The 17,576-nt window shown below is 45.3% G+C and overlaps 1 protein-coding gene across 1 annotated transcript in view; it reads right to left on the bottom strand.

Moving 5' to 3' along the window:
- Nucleotides 1-17,576, bottom strand: part of ITPR1 (inositol 1,4,5-trisphosphate receptor type 1) — a 1,533,308-nt gene that overhangs the window by 724,477 nt on the left and 791,255 nt on the right. Inside the window, exons 22-23 of the mRNA XM_078661662.1 lie at nt 3,515-3,705; nt 2,523-2,655 (exon numbers count right to left, since the gene is read on the bottom strand). Of these exons, the coding sequence (XP_078517788.1) occupies nt 2,523-2,655; nt 3,515-3,705 (324 nt within the window). The remainder of the gene's footprint in view (nt 1-2,522; nt 2,656-3,514; nt 3,706-17,576) is intronic.

Genomic DNA, 17,576 nt, shown 5'->3' with positions numbered 1-17,576 from the left:
CCTGTTCCTCATCCGTGCTTTGGCATTTGACGTGGAGGTCTGAGATGGACATAGCCTGGGTCGTCGTTTCCTCTTCCGATTCTTCACTCTGGAGGAAGTCAGAAGGTAAGTTGCTTTGTACTTTACTTGGGGACGTCGTTTCAGGCGTGATCAGCTTCTTTGGTAATTTGCGCGGTGGCGTCGGCGGTGGCAGCGTCCATGACGACTTTTCCACTAGCTTGGACTTTTTCCATGGTTCCACGTTGTCCCTGGTCGTAGACGACTCTCCCGTCGACGGTTTCGTCGTCGACGGCACGTCCTCCGTCGTCGGTGGCTCAAGCGACGAGATTTTAGTCGTCGATGTTTTCGTGGACGACGCGGTCGTCGACGACTTCCTCGTCGACGACGCGCTCGTCGACGATTAGTTTCTCGTCGACGATTCATTCCTCGTCGACGTCTTCTTCGTCGACGGTCTCGGCGACGAGTCTTCCGTCGACGGCGGGCTTCTCGTCGTCGCCGTCCCTGGTCTCGTCGACGATGGGGTTCTCGTCGACGGTGTCGTCGTCGTCGACGATGGGTTCTTCGTCGACGGTGTCATTGTCGACGGCCCCGAATTGGACATCGATGAGCTCTTCGTCGACGGGGTCGTCGTCGACGGCCCCAATTTCGTCGTCGGTGTGGTTTTGGTCGACGACGGTTTGGGCAGTATGATAGATGGGATGGGCCTACCTGCCGACGACGGAGTGGTCGTCGTCGATGCTAGGACAGAAGACGCCGTAGTCGTCGACACCGTCGTCGTCGTGGAGACGGCGAGTGGCGTCACAGCTCTCTTTTGCGTCGAAGATGGCGTAGGCTTGGTGGATGAGTGCGTAGGCTTCTTAAAGGCGTGAGAGCCTGCGTCAGACACTGAGGAGGTCGTAGATTTTGCCTCTGAAGATTTCTTTAACATCTTCATAGGAGGAGTGTCTGAGGGGCCAGGGGGGTCCCCCCTTGGCCTCTTGAGGGAGACGTCCGAGGCTATGGAGAAGCTGCCCTCTGAGGACTCCACATTATCCCTCTGTTTAAGCCTGTCCAGCCAAATAAGAAGTCGACCTTCTCTGTCCCTCAAAGTCTTATTAGGGAAAGAGCGACAGATTTTACAGTCCTTGGGGACGTGGTCCGGATAAAGGCAGTATAGGCACAGGTCGTGCTTGTCCTCCACATGGAGCCTTTTCTTCCCACATGAAGAGCAGGCCCTGAAAAGGGCTTTCTTCTGGGAACTAGACATTCCTTAAAATTGGTAAGGAAAGACAGCACTTACTGCCAGAGAAGAGTCTGAAGTATCCCTGATGAAGAAGTTGAGAAAGTAGTCCTTTTCCAAAGTGAAAAAAGTAGGTTTGAAGATATCCTGAGGAGAGCTCAGGCTGGAGACTCCCTAGCACAACGTGCGGTAGAAAATCTGAGAGACTGAGGCTCCAGCAGGGAAGGTTCTAGAGGGAGGTGATAGCGGATTGGCTGGCTCTAAGAGTTTGGTCCTTTTTGCATAAGGACAAGGATAGGCTACTAAGGTGAGGCCCTTAGGCCTATTTTTCTTTATGTATGTCTATAGGACATTACTTTTCTATATACCGGAGGCTCCCGTCTCGACGACGGGGAATGATTCAGGCATGTGAATCTATGAAAGACACCCCTAATACTGGATAATTGTAGGTTCCTAATCAACAATTCCTTACCTTTGAAAAGTCACAGATTTAAGACACAAAACCAGTGCAGTCACCACCCAACTCAATAGTTCCTACTTCATCAATTGAGGAAGATTGAAAAACTATCAGCTTAAACTGGATTTGAAAGAGTAGCCAACACACAACGCATAAATTTAAAAAAAACGAAATACTGACCAACTCTTCTCAAGTCTGGGTCGAAGGATTTGGAAAAATAAGCCTGTAGACCAGTGCTTAATTTGAGCCAGTGGTTTTCGGTTTACTAATTCAATATATATTAAAAGTGACTAATACCTGCCGCCCAAACTATTCTTATAGCTTTGAGAACCTAGAGCAGTCTGGATTGTCACACTTGTAGGAGTGGGATGGTTAATAGTGGTGTTGGGGCAGTCATTGGCCGTGCTGGAAGGAGCAGGGGGTGGTGCAAATTGCAGTGGGCTACTGATGAGGGCACTAGCTGTTTTTCTTTTAATACAAATTAACAACAACTATAGATCTTAAGTCCACGAAAATCTACTACTCCGGGCCTATCGGAAGAACTATATGGACCTATGACACCACCCCCTCAACCTCGTCCCCCCGGGCTATCTGTACCCATACCCTGTCAATCTCATTGTTCCAATTCCTTCATACCCTACAATGTATTCTCAATGTACACCTCGGACATGCTCTGCTCCCCTATGGCTTGGGCAGCGCTAAAAGTACATTTGATAAATAGAATTACTAATTTGCCACTGAAACATTCTGTTACAATGGTTGCAAGCCAACTATTTTGACCATTTCTTCAGTTAACCACTGGAGATCGAAAGGGTAACAGTTAAGCCACTGGAGAGGAGGACTAACCTGGTACATTGCTTGGTCCTTCCATCCCGCCGCCTGCTGTAGACTCCATCTGTGCATTGCTCTCGTCAAACTCACATTTGAAGATGCAGAGCAAGCAGGATATCCTGTAATCTAGCCGTACATTCAAGATGAACTGCAATATCACATCAAATGGAGACAAAGTAGAGATCAATATTACAGAACTCTTGTTCTGTCCAAATTCGTGCTAAGACATTGTCAGCCCACCTCACACTATGTACAGAGCATGCCACCCGATGCAAAAGGGGGAAGGGTTTATCAGGTGGATAAGTACTGTGGAGACAAAAATTGAACTATGGCACAGTAAACAAAGTCATTTCCCTTTGACTACGCAAGTTGGTGAACACCATTCTCATCCCCATACAACATGCAAAACCAAGAATCACATCCCAAATGGTTGGCTACTCATTGAGGCCCCACAATGGCGAAGGTGGTTCAGAAGCATAAACTGTTAACAAAAAACCTTTAGTAGCAAGGACTTTAAAAATAAAACCATGATTATCTTTTCCCTGCACAAGGAAGACTACCAGATCACCATGATTAAGTAAAGCGTTTGCAGGATCAGAGGACAACAGATTCCCATTTCATCTTTTCAATTTTTCCTCCAGATGTTAGTGTGTCTGCACTATGATACTTTAAATGTTTTTCCTATCTCATAACGTACTCTGCCGCCCTTTTATGGCTTCTTTGCGTTATATAAACCGATAGAAATAATGAGCTTTGAAACTTACATACTGGTCACAAACTCACCACCACATCCTAGGTTTATATCCGGTCTGAAGTCATCTGAGGACCATCAAAATACCTGCAACATTTAGAGCTCCTCAAACATCTCCCTCTGAATTATGGAGCTTTCCTTGTCAAGGGAGGAAGTTTAACATAAAAGTACTCCAAACCAGGAACAAAGGACTTTGGTAGTCAAACCACTAGCCAGGGAAGCCCACAAGCCCAACTCATTCTAAACCCTCAAATACCTGCAGTATCTCAATGATCTTCAATTTTGTGTCCATCACCAAAATGTCCTCTTTTTCCGGCTGACTTTGTTGCTTGATGGCACCCTCCGGGGCGGCCAGAGGGGTCAGAGGTAGAAAACCCCCGCCTCGGAGAACCACCTGTGTCATCAGCTCACCCACTCCATGAATCGATCTCATCACATTGCTTCCAGCTTCAACACCAACAATGCCATGAAAAAAAATGATAAATGTATAGTACGCTTGAAATCGCACAATGGTTCTACTTGAAACCACAGACAAATGGATACAGCTCAACATGAGGCTCAGACACGCTGACCCTCCCTATTAAGAAAACTGCCTCCCATAACAAACAAAACTACTAAGATGTAATTAACTTTACTTAGCTAGAGTACTCTAGGTTGTACTAGCATGGATACCACTTAGAAATATGTGCATTTTACAGATATTCAGTATTGAGAATCGGGTGTAAACAGAAAAACAATGTCTTAGTCTATAGGTTACGGAGGATACATAATTACTGTAAAAGTGAATCTTAGTTATTTATGTATTTGCACCTTGATGTTTAACCTTTTTGTGAACAATACAGTGATGAAAAAATGTGCCATATGCAGTCACTAGACTAAGGCTTATGTTTTTGGATAAAGTTTCACGTACTCACCTCTATTCTAAAGCATGCATATTTTACAGTGTTTGATAGAATATACGATCTAATTTTAATCCTGAACAGTACATAAATAATGGTGAATCAAAAAAAGATTTTTAGAACCAAATCACATGGAAAACCAAAGTTTACAAAATGCTTCATAGTTGTGTCTTAATTTATTTTACATTTCTGTTTTACAGCGATTGGGCCCGGTAGTGTTCTAACTTTTCAAGTTCCTCGTTTTTGAATTTCAGCATTCCAGTCTAGATCCATTTGGGAAATTAGAACCCATGTATGGGTCTCTCCATAGTATTTGAGATGCACTACTATAAGATGCTACGATCGCCCTAATTAATGCACTGTTAGTATGACCCCTCAACTGTAGAGAAGAGCAGTAAGCAAGAATAAAGCCTTCAAAAATTATTTTATGGCTGAGTTATTGCACTATTGTTCCCAGTAAATTGCTTTGGTGCTTCGAAATGTGAGCTAACATAAGGTGACATGGTTAAAGCAGCTTACCAATAATCAGGAGCACAAGGAAACCCCTCCAAAAGAGGCTTTCAACAAAACCGGTCTGAAATCAGGCAAAACTCAATATCTAAATTGTCTTTCATGATTTTTTAAAAATATAGGTTAACTATTTTAGGCCAAGCCTGCATCAATATTATCCCCTCAATAGTACAGTACTAACAATACAATGCAGGAAAGTGTTTCGAAAGTACTGTTGGTGAGTACGTTACAGTTGAGTAAGGAACTCAGACTGCAGTGTAGGGCCTTCTGGCTATCTAAAATCAGGTGTAAGATACTACTTTTAATGCCTAATTTAATACATATTTGTGTGTGCGCAAACCCTGCAAATACAAAAAGGTGTTATGTGCAATGTACTAAATCCATTTTGTGAGTCATTAAAGTCTTTCAGACTTACAATATAAGTTTTGCGATCCCTTTCTCATTGCAATTAGGAGACATGTGCATCCCCATTCACGACCCCTCCTGAGTCCCAATGGTATGTATCCAAGTTTTTAAACCTCAACCACTGATGCTACTGACACTTCAAAGGAAGTGATAAATGATTTGCAAAGGTATCCTTTAAACACCTTCACTTTTGTGAATCCTGTAGGGAGATCTGGAATAGGAGGCGGTAATGGACAACTGCCAGCTCTTCTCAATATAATCCCAAATGGAAACCATTTTAGGAAGATCGTTCTACAAGCTTTTGATCCTGGAGATTTTGTGATGCAAGTTATAAGTAAATAGGTCTGTTTGCAAACTCTTAGATGGGTCACAAAAAGTTTTACAATTTACGACCAGTCTCCCAACACATTGAGCCCTCAATTCCTTTCTGAATGAAAGTTGAATCATCTTTCATATATCTACTTTAGATACTTCACTGTGCAGTGGTATTCCTCTTGTAGAGTCTGGGAGTACACAAACGCAGGGGACTACTTATCAGGAATTAGAGCTCTTTGGAAATTGGTTTCTTTGTCACAAACACAGGCTACATGAGAAATACACAATCAAAAACAGCTTCCACACATCCCTTTATTTCTTAGTATTGGGATGAACAGATCGCTCTACCGTAGATATACAAATTGGCAAAGTAGCCAGAAAAGTACGTGAAAAACTAAACCAATGTTCTATGTAAACATTAAAGCAAACATTGAGCGTATTAGCTTCACTAGCTATTCTAGCAACAACCCCTTTTTAGGGTGAGCCTCATGAAACATGCAAGTCCTCAAAAACACCCGTTCAAGTAGCAACACTCATTTTCATAGATTGCATTAGATGGGGGGTGTGGCTAGCGCCCAGCGAGCATGGTGGCGTCCATGTAGAGCTCCGGAGACTGGCGGAGGTCAGACGCGCACAGAGTTTTGTCAGCGCGGACCTGAACGTCGGAATGCCTTCGTGAAGCATAGCGAATTCCCAGAGGACCTCGAGCTAAGTTTTTTCTCTACAGTAAGGAGGCTTTTTGGAATTTAATGCTTCAGAAGAGAAGCAAAAATTAGCACGGCCGCCATATTGAAATCGCTCATTCGCGCTGCAAGCTAACTCTTCTTTACCAACAGAAGCTTTCCACAGTGCAGAAAATGCTTTTATTCCTGCTATAAGCACCACAGAATAGTTCCTTCTAATCTATATGCTCTTTCATGCAAGCAAAACGATATATAGCACAGCAACTTTATTTCACTTCAAACAAAACAGGTTCTGAGGCAGCACATCGCAGCCACCATTTTTTGGATCATATGCCAAACATGCTTGAACTGCTGATTTCCCTGCGCAATTCCTAATATCTACTGAATGTTATTATCCACATAAATACTTTTTGATGTACTCTTCTCTGCAATATTTAACATTTCTGCGAGGATATACTTTTCAAATGCCAAACCATTACCATTTATGTGAAATTGTATGTAGACGGTAAACACGAGGATTCCTTCATTTTTGAGTTTGACATTTGGAGAAGTGATATGTCATTGTAACTTGCATTTAAAAAAAAAGTTTGTTCTTGATGCATGCTACCCTCATTTTTTTATGCGTTCTGGGCTGGATAAGCTGCGCTTACTCCTCATCCATTGCACGTATTGATGGGAAAAATAAAAGGTAACCTCTGCAATACTTCTAAATCAAAGCGTTCTTTCGTTAAAAACTCAAAGCTATTTACAGAACTGTCTAGACTTGAAGATTCAGGAGTGCATCAGGCAGATGACACTACTTTAACAATGGATTCATTACCAGTTTCATCAGGTAAATCGAACGTAAAAAGTTTAATGAAAGATCCTCCCTCACCACCAAAACCATCTTCTCCAGTCTCCATGGAATTATTGCTAAAGGAGATAAGGGTTCTTAGACCCTTTGTTGAAGAAACCAACTCTAAATTGCAAATTCTTTCTGAAAATTGGTCTACTTGATACAAGGCTCACAACAGTGGAACAAAGAGTCTCCTCCTTCACTGAAACCTCCATATGTGTGACCTTCATGCAGTCCCAAGTATCCTCATTACAAAAGCAGGTCGAGGACCTTGAAAATCGTAATAGGAGGAATAACATACGTATATATGGTCTGGTGGAAAATGCAGAGGGGTCAGATCCTATCGCTTTTTTCAAATCTTTTCTCGCCAAAATGCTTCAAATACCAGAAGACTACGTGCTAAACATACAACGGGCTCATAGATTGGGTCGTCTCCCTACTAATAATTCTTCTTCTCAAAGTCCAAGAGGAGTCATCCTGTACTTTGAGTACACAGATTTACTGAAAGTACGGTCTGCTGCCAATACCACCCAGCGTATCTCATGGTCCGGTTCTACTTTACTCTTTCCACAAGATTATTCTAGGGCTACAGCTGCCAGACGAAAGGCCTTCCTGGATATGAGACCCGACCTTCGATCTATGGGCGCCAGATATGGTCTTTTTCACCCATGTCTATTCAAAGTCACTTACAATAATAAAACTACTTCTTACGAAGATCCAATTAGTCTACAAAGCTTCATTCATTCACATAAGAGGGTTCATTTGGTTTCTTCTGGAGCTCCTTCCTCAAGTATTACATGACTTTTTTGGAGCATGCTCCCGATATGTCATATCTCCTTACAATGATGACATTCCTCTGTTACTTGATTACTATCCTTGTTTTGGTAGTTTGCATCTACACAAGTGTTAAAGTTTATGGCGATTTATGTTGTTATGACCTTCTGTTGCTCGAGTTCTTTTACTATTTGTTCCCCGTTCTCTTTTTTCACTATAATATTAATATGGCATTCCTTTTTCTTCTTATAGCCATGTCTACGGTTTGACGTGCTCATTCCCTGGCTCGGTCTAGTTCTTCACGGACGGTTGTCTGCTCCATGTGGTTTCTCCCACCCCCACATTCGTACTCCCTTTATGTAGGTATGTTATTTGTTTTGTTTGTGATCCTTTGTTCTGTATTATACGCTTCTATTCCTCTTCTTTCGGATGTCTGTTTTCTCTTCACTGATTTTTCTCTACCATTTGCTTGCAAACTTCTTTCCTTGCATTGCTTTACCTCGGTCTCACTCTTGGCTTCAGTCATCTGTATCTCCTATTACTGTCTGGCTTAGGATTTATCTAAGCATCTGTCCTCTCCTTTTCCATTTTTGCAATTTTAAACTTAATCTTACTGAATCGGTCTTTTGTTTTGGTTGTTTATGTCAATTTATGATTGAATCTCCATGGCACTCAAATTAATCTCTTGGAATGTAAGGGAATTAAACTCCTAAAAAGAGACAGAAAGTCTTGTCTCATCTTGTCAAATTGAATGTGGATATTGTTTTTCTTCAAGAAACACATCTTATAGAGGCTGAATCCTTGAAGTTAAAAAAGGGTGGGTAGGGGAGGTCTTCTCAGGGGGATGGTAAACGAAATGGCGTCATGATATTGTGTCGTAAATCCAGCCCAGTCACGCTCATTTCACAGAATTCAGACACGAATGGCAGATGGTTAATTGTTAAACTGTTACTGAAGGGTGTTCAAGTTTCTTTGCTTAATGTCTATGTCCCTACTTGAGCAGATACTTCCTTTTGGCCTACTTGAGCTAAACAAATGGCTCAATGTATTGATGACTTTATACTGGCAGGTGATTGTAATCAAGTGTTTGACCCTTTTATAGATAGGAACTCTAAAGTGTTTTTGTCCCAAACAAATCCCATAAATCCTTCGTTCACGCTATAGCCAAACAAACTTGTAGATGCTTGGTGTCTATGTAATCCAACCACCAGGGATATACTTTTTACTCTCCAGACCATCAAACTCAATCAAAGATTGATTATATATTAGTCTCTAATAATATCTCACAGTCCCTCTCGCATGCTGACATCTGCCCCATTATTTTATCTGATCATGCTCCTGTTTCAATTGGTCTGGATATACTACCCAAGGCTAATACTCCTAAAAGATGGCGATTTAAGAATGCACTCCTCTTAGACCCAAATTTTACCTCCGCCTTTGCCACCTTCTTTGATGACTACTTTGCAAAAAATCAAAATGACTATCATTCTCCACTATATGGGACGCCTTCAAAGCCTCAGCTAGGGACTTTATCATTAGTTTTGTTGCAAAGAAACGGAGAATCGCACGTAAACTATCTCCTCAATGACATTAAGAAACTGGAGCACTCTAATTATACCTCACATACGCAGCAAAATCTTACAGCACTTATAAAAGCTAAATTACAATTTAACAAAAGTTCAACTGATGATGCTTCTTTGTACCTTTTAAAATCCAGCGCAAAATTTTATGGTGGCAAAAATAAAGCAGGGAAAATATTAACTATTTAAAAGTCAGGCAAAACAAATTAAATATTGATTCTGTTTTTGATAATCAGTCGGTTTTAAAATTTGAGGTTACTGAAATTTTAAATGAATTCTCTTTTACCAGTCTTTATATACTTCTGAAACACAACCCTCCGACCACTTACTGTCACAGTTTTCCTCAACCATTCACAAATCTTACCATGACCCATCGGATTTCTCCTCTTTAGAAGCAGAAATAACGCAACAGGAACTTCTAATAGCTCTTCAAACCCTTAAAAAATACAAAGCACCTGGCCCAGATGGCTTCACTGTTGAGTTCTATCTTCACTTTTCCAATTTTCTCTTACCTAAATTACACACCTTATTGCGCTGTTTTCTATCAGTGAATGGGTCCATAGGCTCCTTCTCAGAAGCACACATTTGTCTTATTCCCAGGGATGGGAAGGATCCTAAACACTGTAAAAATTATAGACCCATCTCCCTGGTTAATATTGATTACAAAATCTTTTCAAAAGCATTAGCTATACGCCTAGATCCCCATTTACCATCTTTGTTGAGAAGGGAGCAATCTGGTTGTTAAGGGGAGGGTTATAACAGACAATACACGATTGTTCTTCAACGTTTCATCAAAATCCTCCCATCTAAATTATTCTCTACTAGCTATAGCACTGGATGCAGAAAAAGCTATAAAAAGTAATAGTGATCCCGGGGAGGTAGCCCCGGGAGCCAGCGGGGACCTCTGTAAAATTCCTCTAGGGTCCCTGGTGAGCTGCGCAGCGGCCCGAGCTCGAGGGGGTACCTTGCTGAGTGCAGCCCAGAGACCACGGCCTGAGAGGCAGCCAGTTCTAACAACGTGGTGAGACTGCGATGGTGGGACCTACCGGCTACTACCAGCTACTGTGCTGAAATCCAGAAGAGGTGGCCTGAGAAGCCTGCAGGGGACTGCGCTGAATTGATGCGGGCCTCCTGGTGAGCTGGGAGGAGGTCCATTAGTTGACGACTGCCTAGCCACATGGCGGCTGGTGAAAGCGGCTTGATTGGAGGCCTGTGTGACCGGGTGGTGGGGCCTGTTGCCTCCGGTACGGTGGCCCTGGACAATGGGGGGGGGGGGGGGGTAGGGGAGGGGGGGGGGGCGGCCATGGACTGCCTTGGGCCTCCCAGTGATTGGGAGAGAGGCATGTGATTCTGGGAGAGCCGAGCCGTGTGTGGGGGCCGGGTCAGGGCCTACGTGGAGGCCTACAACGGCGGGACGGTGAAGCCGGTTTGTCTCAGCCCAACAGTGGTTGTACTCCTGGTGTGGGGGCCCTGGAACACAGGGGTGAGCTGCCGTGATCCGCCGCAGGCCTCCGGGTGAGTGAGGAGGAGGCTCATGATCCTGGGGGTGTCCTGCTGCATGGTAGCCAGGGACTAGGGCCTAAGCGGTGGCCTGCAACTGTAAAGGGGCAGTGACGCCCGCAGGGAACTGAAGGAAGCCTGCAGGGCTCCAACGCAGGAGGTGAGGTGCCACCCCCATTGAGAGCGCTCCCCCGGTGTCGAAGGGGTTGGAACGCACAAGTGAAGGCCTGCTACCCGAGATCCGCGCAGGGGGCAATTCCCTTAGTTCAACAAAGTGGCGGTCCGCGCGGGCGGCCCAGTGGGACCACATAGTCATCCTAACCAACGGGCGCCATGCCCGCAGTACTATTGCCAGTACTGCTGACCCGGCCTCTAGATTGAGGGTGGGGGAGTACGCCTGTGGGGGGACCCAGGTGAAAATACCAAGAAATAGCTGTTACGCTGGCCATGGAGAAGAAGAGGCCCCTTACATGCGCCCAAACGAATAAAATAATGCAATGTACATCGCTGGGCCGGGCAGAGAGACCGCCTTAGACCAGTCCCGGACCAATAAATGCAACAAGACGCAGCAGCCTGAGACAATGCTGACATATTGGCAGCAATTTGTGACTCCAAATGGCGCTGGAATCCAAGATCGACGGAATGGCAATGGATATTAACCACTTGCGCCTTGACCTCCGGAAAGGTGGCGGATAGGGTTACCACAAATGAAGGTGACCTGGCTGCACTGCAGACAGAGGTCTGACAGCTAAGCGAGACGGTGAGGACCCTTCGAGACCACAGCTATGCTGGACGACAGGGCGGACGATGCAGAAGGTCAGTCGCGAAGAAACACCTCCATTTTCTGGGATTCCTGGAAAAAGCAGAAGGGTCGGCAGCAGACCTATTCCTGGAAGACTTGATTTGCACAACTTTTCCAAACCTCCGACTTTCCAAAATGTTTGTAGTGGAGAGGGTCCATAGATCTCTAGGGCCGCCGCCAAAACCTGGAGCCCCTCCCAGAGCCATGATCGCTCAAATATTTAACTTTCGGGACAGGGACGCGATCCTGCAGCACATCCGCACTAATGGGCCACCCAGATTTGAAAACCAGGAGATTCACAAATTCCCGGACTACACGAAGAGGGTACAGGACCTACGTAATGGCTTTCTGGGTGTCAAACGTCAGATGCGGAGCCTCAATATCAAATATAGCATAATGTTCTCGGCCAGGCTTAGAGTACAACATGACGTCAAGGTGCGTTTCTTTGATAACCCAGCGGAGGCCACTGATTAAATGGACTCGCTGGGCTTGGCCGGTCTCGATCTAAACCATGGTTGGCAAGAACAGAGGATGCGGAGCGGGCGCCAGCGGAACAGACAAGGACAAAAGGAGGAACAATGGTCGAGAACCCAGGAGCCACCGGATGAAGGTCGTATCATGGTGGGACCAGATGGCACACTTCACGGAACGGGAGGCGACTCCCACACAAAACCAGTTCTCTCCCCTATGCCCGGGTGGGAGCAGGCCCTGGAGAAGACTGACTGGTGGGCTGAGAGCTGTGTTCGAGGGGGTCTAGGTCATAGACACAGTGAGTACAAGCGCTGCAATAAGGGGCACTGGACTGCATTACGAGACATGATTGAGGGGGCCGGAGGACCCGGGATCACGTTGCGGGGGGATTGGGTGGATAATTGTTGAGAGGGTATGTTATCCCGCTACATGGACAGTTTTTGGAAAGGCCGGCTGTAGTGTGCTGAGGTGACCCAGCTAGATCTCTGGTCGGCCGGGTCCACTCGGTGCCAGTCAGTCGACTCATTTTGGTGGTTGGGAAGAGGGGGGCTTTGCTTTTCACCATGCGAAAGTAAAAGTTTTTTTTTTTTAGAATAGTTACCTACAGTTGGAGAGGATGTAGGGGGGAGGGTGGTGCTTTGGGGCGGGGTTCTGAGTCCTCATACCAAGGTTGGGTTAGGAGACTGAAGTACTACTGCCTGTGGGTGGGGGGGGGTCAGGGGTTCACATTCCGGTTTTGTTGGGGATGCTGCTGGGTCTTGGCACTGCTATACGGGTAGGGGTCTGCGACTAACAGATTCTGGGGGGCATGCTGCAAAGTGGAAGGGGGGTCCCCTACACGTTTGTGGGGCTCGGCGTTACACATCACAGTGGACTTATGCAAGGGGACACATATAAATTAATAACATGGAATGTGCGGGGGCTCAATAACAGGGTTAAAACGGATTCGGGTGGAAACCTATCTTAGGTGCTATGGGATCAGTATTCTGCTGCTCCAAGAGACGCACTTGTGGGGAGACTGTCTTAAATATGTTCAACGTAGATGGAGGGGCCAATTCTTCGCTTCCTCGCTCATATTCGGGGTTTGCCAGGGGCGCGCTTATATGGGTGGCTCCGTGGGTTCCCTTTAAAGCTTTGCATACCAAGCAGGTCTCTGAGGGGAGGTTTGTGCCCGTGGAAGGGATGCTGGATGGGCGTAATGTATGCGCGGTGAATGTATATGCCCCGAATAGTGATGATGGGGGGTTTTTAAGTCGAGTTCTGGAGCAGTTGGATCCAGACACAGAATTGATAATAGCAGGAGATTTTAATTGTGCCCTTTACGGGGAATTGGATACACCCCCCAAAATTGGTTACTACACCCAAAACCAGAGAAGCGATAGATCAGATGCTCCAAAACTATGGCCTTTTGGATATCTGGCGACATCGGAATCCAGATCGTAGGGAATACTCGTGTCACACACCTGCTGCCAATACCTATAGTAGACTAGATTACTTTTTTATCCAATGGGCGGGGGCGCATAGGATGGCGGCAGCGCATAGAATAGCGAAAACGCAGTACCTGGCCCGCTACTTGTCCGATCACTCCCCACTGCAAGTAATGTATTCGCTGGGCCGACCGCGGTCCAAGATACCGCTGTGGAGGCTCAATACTGAAGCTTTGGGGACCCGACCTATAAGGACGCCATATTGAACGGGCTGGAAACCTATTTTGAGACAAATTGGGGCTCGGCCAGTTCCAGGGTAATTGACTGGGATGCAACGAAAGGGGTGTTATGGGGAGTATGCATGTCTACAGAGGTGGGAGTTAAGAAAGTGCTGGAACGCGACCTACGCTGTCATGAAGAGCACTTGGCAGCTCTAGAGAAGGAGCTTCCCACGAATAAGGAGGGGACGGAGCAATGGGATGCCACGCGACGGAAGATTGGAGACTCGCTGGGTAAATTCAATAAAAATCTGAGCAGGCGCCGCTGGTATACGGAAGGCGATAAGGCTGGTCGGTTATTGGCTCACCTGATTAGGGCAGAGACGCAACCCCTCCCGATCTTGGCACTCAAACCCGACCTTGGCCGGGTGGTCAATACACAACACGAAATCAACAAAGTATTCTGGACCCACTTGTGTAGAATATACTCTGTGCGGGACGCTTTTGCAGCCCCTAAGGTAGTGGTCTTTTCTGGAGACAGTGGAGCTACCCTGTGTGGATCAGGAGAGTCAGGAGGCATTGGGGGGCCCCCTTTACAGGGGAGGAGATACGGGCAGCGATCGCCACCTGAAAACTGCTAAGTCCCTTGGGACGGACCACATGGCGGCGGAACTGTGTAAGGAATACGGGGGGGGGGTTCTGATCCCTAAATTGTCGGAAATTATGGAGGAGGCCGGTGAGTGCGGACAGCTACTGAGTTCCATGAGGGAAGCGTTGATCGTAATGATCCCCAAACCTGGGAAAGATCCACTGCTCCCTGGATCATATAGACTGATTTCGAAGCTGAATGTGGACCTTAAAGTTATCAGCCAAGTCTTGGCCAATATGCTCCTTCCCTATCTACGACACCTGGTCCATGAAGACCAGTTTGGTTTTATACCAGGCAGGAACACACTGCGGAATATCTGCTGCATCGCCCACATTATGCAATCATTGGTGGGGGTGGGCCCAACAAAGCACCTTAGTGTTCCTAGCTATCGAACAAGCGTTTGACTCGTTAAGGTGGGACTATCTCTGGCAGGTACTACTAAAAATGGGCCTAGGTGAAGGTTTTGTGAATTGGACTAAATTGCTCTATACACATCCGGTGGCGAGGGTCCGCAGCGGTCGGTACGTGTCAGATGGAATACCCAGAGCAAGGGGGACGCGTCAAGGGTGCCTGCTTCCCCCCTTGCTGTTTGCCCTGGCAACAGAGCCATTGGCATGCGACCTTCGGGAGGTACTGGAGGGACCGGGTATACGGATTGGGGGCTCGGAGCATGTCGTATCCCTATATGCGGATGACACGCTTATTTTTCTGACTCAGCCCACCCGGTCCCTGCCAGTCTTTATAGCTGCACCGACGCGATTTGCGGCCGCTTCTGGACTTTCCGTCAACAAGACATAATCGCAGCTTTACGCAATAGGATCGGAAAGTGGCTGGGAGTTAGCCCAGCGTCCGGTGCTGGAACTCCCCTGGGCAGCGAACCTGATCAGGTATCTCGGGATATGGATCGGCAGGACTGAGGCCACCTTTCATCAACATAATATGGGGAGGATTATCTGGGGTTTACGGGGTAGTATCGCCTTCTGGAACACACTCAATCTCTCCCTCATGGGGAAAATCACCTTGATAAAGATGGTGGTCCTGCCTCGTTGCCTCTATATAATACAAGGGGCCTTCTTTGAAACCCCGCACAAGGTATTCAAGGAACTGGATGCACTCCTGGTCCTATTTTTATGGAATGGGAGGAGATGCCGGGTTAGTCCGGAGACTATGAAGCGTAGGTGGGGAAAAGGGGGTCTAGAGGTCCCGGATCTAGAGCTTTATTACTTTTCGGCACAATTGCAACATGCTATAGCATGGCTGGACGCAGACCGCTCCTGGGAGAGGTCATTGCTAGAGGGTACCTATGGGGATCGACAGGTCGGTGCACTCAAGTAAGCAACAAACTGCAATGATGGACCCTTCCTAGAGTCAGCACCTGACTAACTTTCTCCCAAAGATATTCGATATCCCTTAAATTAATGAAGGGGATTGTGTGCACACTGAATGGCACCCATCATCACTGTGCCTATTCCCCAAGGAATTTTAGTACAATAGAAAAACAACCGCAAAGGTGCACCACAACAAATAAGATAATAAGTGCAAAAAGTATTTGAGCACAATAAAGAAATATAACATGAAGGAATGTTGTTAGTCTTCTTTTAATCTTTAATTTTCAATTTGCAGTGAAACAAAAACAGCCGACGCGTTTCGTCCCAAGCCGGGACTTCTTCAGGGCTGTCGGTAAAAAACATATACATACAATCAATTTTGTGTTAAACAAATGACTTACAATCTGACAATCTAAACAACAACAGACAAATTAAAACCTTCCTACGATAGACATGGAGCTATTTACATTGATCCTTAGGCCTTAGCCCACAGACAATCTGTAATCTTAGGGTTACAGCCAAACATCGAAATATGTACACATGTGTGAACAATTTATTATGTTAAAAAACGGATATATAAACATTATTTACATTTGCAAAGGATCATTTTGTAGTAATTACATTTCAACCCAACATATTCTATCTAACGGGGGATAGATATATACAATGGGCCTGCAGTATATACTTGAAGCACTGAGAGGGACCAGACTAAGAAAAGGGATGAGAAAATTGATGAAAAAAGCAGAGTAAACGAGAGGAAAACCCATATCGAGAGTGGACTAGTTCCATATAATAAGGAGCCCAGTGAGAAGAGGAACCAACTGCGTCCAGCAACAAATGCCCTTGTTACACCGAACGCAAAGCTCATTTACCTTTAAGTCTTATAATACGTCGCTTTTGAAGGCAGGATAATGTAAAGGGAACTGGAGTCCAAGGATTGCCTTCCCAGCAACTTTACTCCTGATGTGTGTTATTTCGTAGCAATGTCGAATTTAAGAGATTTGGACCTTTGGCGGGGACACGAAAAAGCAAAAATCAAAATCTTAGAATCTATTTATTTAAATTTTCAATGCTCAATGAGTTAGTGGCAGACAAGGGGGGGGACAGTAAACCCCGGTCGTTTAGATCTAATATTCCTTTTCTACAATCTACTTACTGAAAACATGCTAATAGGCGAAGATGGCAATGTTTATCAAATGTTCCTGAGTGGTGAGCACGGTCTTGCCACCTTAATTGTATACCTTTCTTTGGTCAACTACTGAAAAACATTAAAGAGGAAAGTTTGGTCATACTCTATGCAAGGTATTTAAAATGAGAAAGCCACAGAGACCAAAGTTGGTAAAAAATAAGTTTTACCTGAGTGATCTATAGATCTAGTGGAGGACTGGAAGTCCTATTAGTCCATGGGAGTGGGATATGGGCACTGTATTCCAGCAGGTCTGTCAAATGAAAGAGTAGATATAATGTTGTGTTATGGTGGGGTGTAACGAAAACAGTAAAAATCTATTGGCATACATTTCTGTATAGATTTTCAAATTAGTGTCTCACCCTTTAGACATAGTCAGTCATAATCACACCTGGTTATTGGTCCAGTGATATGACTAATATTAAAAAAGTAACTGGTGAACTGGCTATTTCGGTTTGTTAAATAGGGGTGCTAAGCATGGTAATAAGCTATTTCAAAATTGTAAGGAGAGAATTTGACTATAAACAAGCGTGTCCCCTTAGCCAAAGACCAATACTAAGCAATGGTGCACTTAAACTTAAATAGCAACAGATCTTGCTGAGCAGGTAATGCAAGAAACGACCTAAACTAGGTGCCAATCCTGCAAGCCAATACTAACAGGGAGGGTAGCCAAGTTACCCAGTAAAACAACAAACTCACCGTTCCTGATAAAACGGCCGGCGTCCATCCACATCCC

Source organism: Lissotriton helveticus, chromosome 9 (assembly GCF_964261635.1).
Source record: "Lissotriton helveticus chromosome 9, aLisHel1.1, whole genome shotgun sequence".
Lineage (NCBI taxonomy): Eukaryota > Metazoa > Chordata > Amphibia > Caudata > Salamandridae > Lissotriton > Lissotriton helveticus.
This window is presented reverse-complemented; position numbering and strand designations above follow the sequence as displayed.